Here is an 11,246-nt window from a genome sequence, read left to right as displayed (position 1 = left end):
AGAGAAGATGGGAAGGAGTCAGAGCTGATTTTGTCGTGAATTTAGAAATTCATTTAAAATGTTGAGTTTTTACCCAGGCATGGTGGCATGTACCTGTAGTCTCAGCACTGTGAAGGTGGAAGCAGGAGGATCTCTTGAGCCCAGGAGGTTGAGGCTGCAGTGAAGCATAATCGCCCCAATGCACTGCAGCCTGGGTGACAGAGCCAGACCCTATCTCAAAAAATAAATAAAATGAAATAAAATAAAATAAAATATTGAGTTTGAAGTGGTGGCAGGATTTTAAGCAGCAGTGCTTAGAAGGCAGCCAGCGTCTGGGTCTGAAGTTTAAAGGAAAACTTTCGAAGTCAAATGTAAAATTAGTTTTTACCTTCTGGGATTAAATGAGATCACTCAGGGAAAGAGTGAGAAGTGGCTAGAAAAGAAGGCTGAGAAGAGAACTGAACTTGTATATGGACTAAAAAACATGATGGAGAAGACTAAGAAGCTCAAGTACAACAGGAGCAGAATCAGAAGAGTTAAGTGCTCCAGAAGCTAAGGTAAGATAAACTTTTTTGAAGGAAGTGTGTATCAGATAGCTATTGTCACAATAAAGCTATGTAACCAACCAACCAACCCAAAAGGCTGTGGCATACAACATGAAGTAATTGTTTCTCACTTAAGAGGCTGTGGTCAGCTGGGGTGGCTCTAATTTAGGCTGCAGTTTGTAGGTTGGCTGGGTATCTCTGCTCAACATGCCTTTCACTCTTCCTGGACGAGTGGGCTATACTAGGCATGGACTTCTCATAGTGTTTGAGACCAGAAAGGCAAGAGAGCACGACCAACCGTGTAAGTGCATTTCAGGCCTCTCATTAACCCTTGTCTATCCCATTGGCCAGAGCAAGTCACATGGCTGAACCCAAAGTCAAGAGTCAGGGGATGATGCTCCACCTGTAGTGGGAAGAACTGCAAAATCACCTGACAAGTGAAGAACTGGGAATAATAATGCAATGAACTACAGACAGGTAGTCAACCAGGCCTGCACTCTAACATTTTGTGAAGACTTGAGTTAAAGTTATGAAAGGGGATCCACTCCCCTTTTCTTCCTATTTCTTGCTTCTATACAACATTTGCGGTCAATAATGTCAAATAATGAGTAGAGATCAGGTAGGATGAAGGCTGGAAAAATGCTTTTGGATTTGGCAGTCAGAAAGTTTAGGATCACCTTGGAAAGTTGTTTGTCTGGAGTGGTTTGAGTTAAGACATTAAGAGCACGGGAGAGGTAAAGAGGAGGAGTGTAAACTACATTTCCAAGGAGTGAACGGAATGGAGGAACTGGAATAGCTCAGGGAAGCAAGGTTGACGAGATTATCTTTAGTTGTAAAGACTCAAACATGTGTTTACTGGTCCAGATAAAGCAAAGAGGGGAGACTGAAGCTCTAAGAGGGAAAAGAGATTATTACAGGATGTGTTACAAAGAGATGGGAAGTTGACTTTGGAGAATGACAGGCTCTACATTCCTTTTACACAGGACATGGGTGGAATTGGATGAAAAGATGGTGAAGGGGAGGGAAAATGAGGACTTAATGTTGGATGGTAGGCCTGTTGATAAAGTGAGAGACAAAGGTATCTCCTAAGAATGAGAAGGATGGGGAGTAGAACTAGGGTTTTAAGTAGAGAGGAAAAGCTTATAAATAGATTCTGTGAGCCAGGTGTGGTGGCTGGTGCCTGTAATCCCAGCTACTGGAGATGCTGAGGCTAGAGGATTACTTGAGGTCAGGAGTTCAAGACCAACCTGAGCAACATAGTGAGACCGCTCCCCCTCCCCCCCCACCGCGATCTCTACTTAAAATAAATTTTTGTTTAAAGGAAAAAAATAACTTGATGCTTGAGCAGGATTAGAAGTCAAAGGATGGGTGAGGAACCCTGAGGGCCCAAATGATGTTGAGTAACATAAATGTGTCTGTGCTAGTTGCCATGGTTACAGTCTTATTTCCTGATTACAATAGAAGGGTGTCCTGTGTGTGACAGGCTGGGAAAGGTGTGGCAGGTGGTAAAGGAATTTACAAAGACAGTCATGGGTAAAGAAAGGCAGATTTATTTGAGAAAGCATGAAGATACATTGCAAGGGTGCAATGGGCAGCATAGCAGAGAAGGAGTTATCTGCAAAGAGGCAGGGGTTGAAGGGAAGTTTTTTAGAGTCATGCTGGAGGGGGATATGTGCAGAATGAGGTATCGGGAACAGGATGTTGTGCCAGCAGATTGTCTGTGATTAGTCATCTCTCAGAACAATTGTTCTACCCCATCTGGGACCCCTTCCTCATTGTTGCTTACTTATCTTATCAGGACTCCACAAAAGAGGAGAGATTGACAATGTGGGTATGGTGGAAGATCGGTGTGTTAAAGGAAGCTAGAAAATTAGAGAAGGTTTAGTCAAATTGGTGGTTCATGGGGATACACGCGGGTAGCAGCTAACTTATTCCAACAAGCTCTGTGCTAGGCCCCTTGCATTAATTATTTATAATTCTTACAATTGCCTAAGGTGTAGGTTATAAGCTCCATTCTTTTTGAGACAATGTCTTCGTTTGTCACCCAGGCTGGAGTGCAGTGGTGTGATCATAACTCATGGCAACTTCAAACTCCTGGGCTCGAGTGATCCTCCTGCCTCAGCCTCCAGAGGATCTGGGACTACAGGCATGCACCAACACTCCTGGCTAATCTTCAAAAATTTTCGTAGACATTGGTTCTCTCTATGTTGTCCAGGCACATTGAGTCCCTTTATGTTGTCCAGGCTGGTCTCAAACTCCTGGCCTCAAGCAATCTTCCCACCTCAGCCTCCCAAAGCTCTGGGATCACAGGTGTGAGACACCTCACCCGGCCTTATAAACTCCATTTTATGTTTGAGAAAATTGGAGCTTGAGGAAGCCATATAACTTACCCAAACTCACCTGCTGATTAATGGAAAGGCCAGGAAGCAAACTCAGGTTTCTTTGAAATGAAATTTTGGATAGAAGAAATTCCATCCAAATTTGTCTTAGATAAAAGGGAAAAGATGCTAATAGATAATATAGAAATCAGGGATGATCAGGATTAAAGTGCAGGTCTCATAGAAATTAGGCAGAGGTAGAGGTGACTGGAAAAGAGTCAGAGAGGAATTTAATAGTCTTGGGGGAAGAGCAATGTTTGTGGAATACAGGCAGGTCCTTGAATAACCAAATAACGTCATTTTGTTATAATATTGGAAAATTGAAAGATAGCTCAGAGCTGTCTGAGTTTGTGAGTTAGGCAAAATTTATCAGGCTGAGAGAGACCTGGGTATGGGGCATTAGTCCTACCCCCACACCCATGCTTGGGGCAATTGTTAAAATATATTTTGTTCCTGACTAGCTGCCTCATCCATTATCTTCATATTCCTAGAGTTTGTGATACAAAGAACAATTTATAGCCAATCAATAGCTTATATTATTTTAATGTAAATTCTTGGTAAACTTAGAAACTGCCTCTTGTTTTTTCCTTTAAAAACTCACTTGTAGCTGAGGGAGGTAGCTCACACCTGTAATCCCAGCACATTGGGAGGCTGAGGCGGGAGGATCACCTGAGGTCAGGAGTTCAAGACCAACCTGGCTAACATGGTGAAATCCACGTCTCTACTAAAAATACAAAAATTAGCCTGGCGTGGTGGTGGTAGCCTGTAATCCCAGCTACTTGAGAGGCCAAGGCAGGAGAATCAGTTGAACCTAGGAGGAGGAGGTTGTAGTGAGCCAAGATCACGCCACTGCACTCCAGCCTGGACAACAGAGTGAGACTCCATCTCAAAAACAAAACAAAACAAAAAAAACTCCACCCATTTGTAACTGGCCAGGTGTGGTAGCTCACGCCTGTAATCTCAACACTTTGGGAGACTGAGGAGGACAGATCATCTGAGGTCAGGAGTTCGAGACCAGCCTGGCCAACATGGCAAAACCCTATGTCTACTAAAAACATAAAAATTAGCTGTGCATGGTGGCAGGTGTCTGTAATCCCAGCTACTTGGGAGGCTGAGGCAGGAGAATCACTTGAACCTGGGAGATGCAGGTTGCAGGGAGCCAAGATCATGCCACTGCCCTGTATCCTGGGCGACAGAGTGAGACTCCTTCTCACCCTCCTCCCCTGCCAAAAAAAAAAAAACCCCAAAGAAACCATTTGTAACTGCCACTAATTTTGGAGTGTGTATTATTCAGGGCAATTTGAATCTATGCTCCCAGGTGGCCCTCTTCAACCCTTGTGCTTGAATAAACTCTTTTTAAACTAGATTCTGAACTTTTGGAGTTTTTAGTTGACATTTGATGAGAAAAAAATAGATTCCCAGCCAGGGCCACTGTCTGTGCGAAATTTGCACATTCTCCCTATGTCTGCCTGCGTTTTCTCCTGGTACTTTGGTTTTCCTCCCGGTACTTCAGTTTTCCTCCCACATCCCAAAGATGTTCACGTTACGTTCTTGGCATCTCTAAATTGTTTCTGAGTGACTGTCGGTATGTGTGTGAGTACACCCTGCCATGCAATGGCATTCTGTCCAGGGTTGGTGCCTATCTTGGGTCCTGAGCTGTTAGGCTCTGGCCCCCTGCAACCCTGAATTGGAATAAGCAAGTTGGAAAATGAATGAATACAACTTATTGTACAAGAAGACGTCCTAAAGTATCTGATAATCATTTGGTGCACAACAATAAATGATGCTGTGCTAAAGCACTCAGTGATTTTTTTTTGAGCCTTGGGTAGGAGGTACTCCCTATAATTTTTGCCTTGTAAACATTTATTCCGTGATTTAACCCACCACCACTACAATTGCTGTCACTCACTGGTTCACCAAAAAATGGGTAAATCATTATCTTATTTGTTTCTATTAATCTTTTTTAAATGTATGTCTAGCTCTTATTTCAATATTTAATAATAGAAGTGTTTTGGTGTTTATTTAGAAGTTTGGTAATGTTTTTGAGATAAAAAACTAGGCCGTAGAAACTTAACTCTTGTCTATATCAGTGAACTGTGGTAAACTGATTTCATTATACACAGTTTCGCTTAAAGTTTCAGTTTACAAGAACCTATTGGTGATTTTAAGTTAGGACCTACTATATTAAGGTGGGAGGTGAAGCCATGAATGGATTGTCTATGTAGCACCAGGAACCTGGCTGGGATACTTGGGATCGATCAGTGAAGTCAGAGTGGTCAGCAGGCACAGTCCCGATGTTGAAATTCCTTGGGGTCATGATAAGGAATGGGGTGGAGAGAAAAACTGTGGAAGAAGGAAATTTCCCTGACCCCTTTGTGGGTGGAAACTGAAGTGCACGGGCACTGGCAGGGGTGAACTCCGCTCACTTGCTGCTCTACCCATTGTGGGAGGGAGAGTGCAGGTGAATGTGTGCAGGAGCTGGGACGAGCACCTTTGGGTGCCAGCAAGACCCAACTCCGTATTGGTCCTGTGGCAGTGTCTAGGGGAGGGTGCTCGTGACCCCTGAAGCCCCAGAGGAAGTGTAACAGTGCTCTTTTAGCTTTGCCATCCATGGACAGCTTAAGTGTTAGCAGCTCAGTGGAGGGTCAGTGTGATAGACTTTTGCATCTGCACCTGGCATCCAGGAGGAATGAGGTCACACAGAGTTGAAGATGGTAAATGTGGGAGATGTTATTGCTGAGGAAGGTGGCTCTCAGTGGGAAGGGGAGCTGTAAGTGGGACGGAGTAGGAAGGTAATTTTCCCTCAGAGCTACTCCATAAAGCTGTCCCTTTGAAGTCAAGCCCCGTATCTCCAATGTTCAACCATAGTCTCTGATGTTCAGCTGCTTCTCCTCTCTGCCAGTTGAGCCTGGAGTTTTTATGGGCACAGGATGGGGAGTGGGATGGGCCGTGGGTGGTTTTGGAAAAGGCAATATTCAAGCAGGAAAACAGGGATATATATTGTCACTTTGGGCTGTGGTTCCGGCTTGAGGGTGGGGCCCTTGCTGGGCACCTGCCCTCTTCTGCCCAGAATTTCCCTGCCTCCTGTCCCTAAAACTGTGAGCCAAGAGGTAAAATTTCTGAGGAATATGGATATTAGTAGATAATTGTGGCACAACCAGATGCCCTAGACTTCAAAGGAGAGTTGGGGAATCAGGGTATTGAAACAACAGCCTAGATGTGGCAGTGGAGAGCAGTGAGAATGCTGATGCTGCCTACCTACTCATGCAGAAGAGAAAACCAGTTCATTCTAGGTAAGCGGAGTGATGTGATTTTGTGAAGAGGTCTCCAGGGTGATTTGGAAGGGGTCTCAGAAATGATACAATCCATTATATCAATGTAGAAGCAGAGGTAGAGTGGCAGAATGATCACACAATAAACTCATGGCTGTGAAGGGCCTGGGTGGGGCAGCATGGGCTACTGGTTAGGAAATAGGCCTTTGAATCAGATGGACCTGGTTCGAATACCAGCTTCATTACTGGATGTGAGATGTGGGGTGTTGCCTAATATTTCAGCTTTCTTATTTGTAAAAGGGGACACGTGATATTTACTGCAAAGGATTGTTGTAAGGATTTAATAAGGTTGATATATGTGAAGTATTTATTTTGTATCTTGTGCTTGGCGCACAGAAAGTGCTCAATGCATTTTTTTGTTTGCTTGTTTTTGAGACGGAGTCTCACTCTGTCACCTAGGTGGGAGTGCAGTGGCATGATCTTGGCTCACTGCAACCTGCGTCTCCCAGGTTCAAATGATTCTCCTGCCTCGGCCTCCTGAGTAGCTGGGATTACAGGCACCTGCCACCATGCTGGGCTAATTTTTATATTTTTAGTAGAGACAGTATTTTACCATGTTGGCCAGACTGGTCTCAAACTCTTGACCTCAAGTGATCCACCTGCCTCGGCCTCCCAAAGTGCTGGGATAACAGGCATGAGCTACTGTGCCCAGTCTGCTCAATACAGTTTAACCAGTAATGCTGGAACTGAATCAATGGGACTCACATTCTTTCTATTTGGAGGACATAAACATTAGACAGATCATCTTGTCTTCTTCAATGGAGGTTTCCAATACTGCTTACTCCAGACTCATTCCCTGTTGCTAAGATGTGTGGCCTCCGGCCTCTGTGGAGGCTCACAAAAACTGCTGACAGTAGCAGAAGCTAGTTTAACCACTACTGAATGTGTCTCGTCTATGCAGCAGCCTGGATCCTGTGATAGGTGAAAAATTTGCTGAGTGAGATGCTAAAATGGGTGTCTGAAGGGACCCTCGGTCATGTATTTCAAGAGATCTTTAGAAATACCAAAGGCTCCACACTCTCCCTACCCCTCCTATGTCTGTTTGGAATTGTTTAAACACGAGTAATGAAACAAAACGAGGACAGGCAGAGATTATCTAGAGACAGACAGATTTATCAACTTGCTCTCTTCCTGGCAAATTAGGACTTGTAACCCATTCCCCTTACTACTGGTTTATTTATTTTTAAAATGTGTTCTTAGGTAATGACTACTATTTTTACTAAAAAAGTAATGCATGCACAAGGAAAATAATTCCAAGAGTGCAAATGATAGATAATTAAAAATTACCTTCTTCCTACCTCAGACTCCTTCTTTCCAATTTTTTTCCTGGATGCCATACTGTTAACAGTTTTTGGGCACCATTTCAGAAATATTCTACTTATGTAATTTTATATATATGTATGTGTGTGTATATATCAAAGCATATATATGAGTATTTATTCTTTTAAAAAACAAATGAGGACAGAGTCTATATACTGTTTCATGCCTTGCTTCTTTCTGCTCAGCAACTACAACTTGAAGACAGTTTCATGTATGACCATAGAGTCTTTTGTCTTTCTTTTTAATGATTGCATACTAGTCTATAGTATGGTTGTAGCACAAGTTATTTAGCCTAAACTTCCAGTTTTTTTGTCTCATGACTTTTTTTGTCAGTGGAAACCCTCTTCTACTAGTCACTCTGGTACTAAACCTTGGAGTAATATCTAACCTTTTTGGTATCTAGTAAATCCTGTCAATTCTCCCTTTTTGATGTTTTTCCTATTTGCTCATTCTTTTTCATTCTCATTGCTGCTTCCCTGGTTTAGGCCTTATCATCTCCTATGGCGTTTCCTTATCTCCAAATTCTCTATCTCTGCACATCTTGCACACTTGCCCTTCACCAAATTTCCTAACGCCCACATTTTGATGTGTCACTCCTCTTAAAAATCTTCTGTGGCTTCCCATTCGTTGTGTTGTGTAACAACTCAAGCAATGATCAATAAATCCGATTTTTAAATTGTAACTGAAGGGCCGGGCGCGGTGGCTCAAGCCTGTAATCCCAGCACTTTGGGAGGCCGAGACGGGCGGACCACGAGGTCAGGAGATCGAGACCATCCTGGCTAACACGGTGAAACCCTGTCTCTACTAAAAAATACAAAAAACTAGCCGGGCGAGGTGGCGGGCGCCTATACTCGCAGCTACTCGGGAGGCTGAGGCAGGAGAATGGCATAAATCCGGGAGGCGGAGCTTGCGGTGAGCTGAGATCCGGCCACTGCACTCCAGCCCGGGTGACAGAGCAAGACTCCGTCTCAAAAAAAAAAAAAAAAAAAAAATGTAACAGAGGAGTTCATGAAATGCAGATGCCTGGATCAGAATCTCCAGATGTATGACCGTTAGTCAGTCTGTACTAAAAAAAAAAAAAAAATGTTTCCAGGTGCTTCTGTTGCAGTTGGTTGTTGGATCAGTGGAACCATTAGAACAAAGTCCACATTTCTCAGCCCCGTATTTAAGGCTCCTCGCAATTTCTCTCCAACATGCCTTTCCAGACCCATCCCTTACTACTACTTCTTTACACGTCAGTGCAAATGAAATTCTTTTCGGCCGTCTGGATTCTCCTCACAACTTCCAGTTATGCCTTTTAAACTCCGAAACTCAATCTCTTTATGAAACCTTGGCAACCAGAAGAGATCTCTGAACTCCATTCTCTGTACTGGCTCACAGTTCACGGTTTTGAATTCTCTAGCTCCCCGTGTCTCCCCCACTAGATTGTAAGGCTTCTGTCAGACATTAAGTTAGACTTTATTATTCGCATCTACAGAGTCTTTGCACTTTGTGACAAAGGTGGTAAACAAGAATTTGTAGGCTTAGTGCCACTACCTGACTTGATCATCACTGTTTACGCAGTGTTGTTAACTGTTTTTAGCTTACAGTGGGCTTTCAACAAGTATTTGCGGATTCAATGTATGAATGAACGGAATCCAACCTAGCATTTCCCAGAGAACTACAAAGTCCCAGCGGACATTACGCAGAACGCCGACGGACGCGGTGACGCAAGGGGGCGTGCCGAGCCTGAGGGAGGGGTCGGCCTGCGGGTAGCCAGAGGCTGGGGCGGCTGTGGAGCCTGGGGTGGAAGAGGGAGTGTGGGGCAGCGAAAAGGTGAGCCGAGCTGACGGAGGGGACGCGCTGCGGGGCGCCCCCAGTCTATGGAGCGGGGTAAGATGGCGGAGGCGGAGAGCCTGGAGACAGCGGCAGAGCACGAGCGGATCCTGCGAGAGATCGAGAGCACTGACACGGCCTGCATCGGGCCCACGCTCAGGTACTCCGGGTGCCGGGGCCACCGAGGGGCGGGAACGGGCGGGACGGGGCAGGCTCCTCTGGGTCGGGGCTCCGGCTGGCTGTCTCCATGGCCGGCGCTGGCCTCTCCCTTCGGAGAGACCCTGCGTCCCGGGCGAGGCGGTTCTCCCTTCGCAGCCCCGACGCGGGGTCCCTTCGCGGCGCCCCATAGCCCAGTGACTCAGGAGGCTCCCGCTGCCTCTCTCGGGGCTGGAGCAGCCTTCGTTCTCCCTCCGAGGCTAGTCCGGCGCTGGGGAGCGAGCGGGCAGATGGTGGTGGCTCCCGTCAGATCTTTCCCCTGGGGACATCACCCTTCTCCCTCCGACTCCAACTCCGTCCTGCCCTAGACAGGAGTCCTGCTCTTCAGATAACGCAGAATTTCACTCCATGGTCTGGTGCTCGAAATCAAAGTCTTGCCTCAGAATCACAGCCACTTCTCAGAAACGAGTCCTTGGAAATCCTAGGCCTGGATGAAAGTTCCCCCAACCCGCGCCCCTCTCCTGGGAGCCGCTGCTCCTTTATCCCTGCTTCCTTATTACGAGGACGACCCTCGCCCACGGTGCAGCCTCCTCGTCGCTGGGGAAAATTGACCCTGCTGCCGCCTCCAAGTTACCATTTCTTTTTTTTTTTTTTGCACGCAGATCTCCATTTTATTTGGAGATGTCAAAAGAAATCCCGACTTACCTCAACTTATTTAACAAATTTAGGTAGCAGTTGTTACATAAAGTGCAAGACGTTGTAAACAGTGATTTTACAAATGCAAGTTATTTAAGCCACAAAACAACCGTATTAGGTAGGTTCTATTACTCTCCTTTTACAGATGGGGCACAGAGAGGTTAAGTGACTTGGCCAAGGTCACAGAGAAAATAAAGTGGGGGACTCAGATTGCTACTCGGGTAGCCTGGATCCAGACACTTAACCACTGTTCTGCCTCAGCTGGAGATTACCGGCTACCCGTACTTCCTGTTGATAATTACTCACTAAGCCTAGTTTTGAACTACTTTCCCCCTTCCCCTCATGTTACTGGTGTCCTAGAACGAACTCAGCCTTATCCCTTACTGTTATGCATTCTGATCTTCATGCAGCCAATGCATAGATAACTATCTTACCCTCCTTGCACAGTCTTGGGTCACTGCCCCTCCCATCAGAAAAGTTATTACTCATTGCTTGCGTTCTCCTGGCGTGAGTTGACTCAGGAAAGACTAATTGAAGGAGGACAGGCTGGAAACTACTCCTCCTCTCCACCTGCACAGCTTCCTTCTCCAGGACACATTGTTAGCACATTTATGCCAGTACCACCCCTGGTCATAACTACCCTTGGTAGTTTGCCTTTTGTCTCTTTATTTATTAAAAGTAATAGCAAAAACCGCAATTACTTTTGTACCAACCTAATATTCATTTATTGAGACAGGGTCTCCTTTTGTCTCCTAGGCTGCAGTGCAGTGATGTGATTGTAGCTCACTGCAGCCTTGACTTCCAGAGTTCAGATCCTCCCACCTAAGCCTCCTGAGTAGCTGGTACTACAGCTGTGCACCACCACCACACCTGGCTACGTTTTAAACTTTTTGTAGAGATGGGATTTTGCCATGTTGCCCGGGCTGGTCTCAAACTCTTGGGGTCAAATGATCCTCCCACCCCAGCCTCCCAAAGTGTTGGGATTACAGGCATGAGCCACCGTGCCTGGCCCCTTTGTCCCTTAA

At 45.5% G+C, this 11,246-nt stretch overlaps 1 protein-coding gene across 1 annotated transcript in view; it reads left to right on the top strand.

Moving 5' to 3' along the window:
• Positions 1-9,284: 9,284 nt before the first annotated feature.
• Positions 9,285-11,246, top strand: part of EXOC6B (exocyst complex component 6B) — a 694,448-nt gene continuing 692,486 nt past the window's right edge. Inside the window, exon 1 of the mRNA XM_030920515.1 lies at positions 9,285-9,529. Within this exon, the coding sequence (XP_030776375.1) occupies positions 9,417-9,529 (113 nt within the window). The 5' untranslated portion in view covers positions 9,285-9,416. The remainder of the gene's footprint in view (positions 9,530-11,246) is intronic.

This window comes from Rhinopithecus roxellana, chromosome 17 (genome assembly GCF_007565055.1).
Source record: "Rhinopithecus roxellana isolate Shanxi Qingling chromosome 17, ASM756505v1, whole genome shotgun sequence".
NCBI classification, from domain to species: Eukaryota; Metazoa; Chordata; class Mammalia; order Primates; family Cercopithecidae; genus Rhinopithecus; species Rhinopithecus roxellana.
The sequence above is the reverse complement of the archived record's forward strand: the minus strand, read 5'-3'. Positions and strand labels throughout refer to the sequence as shown.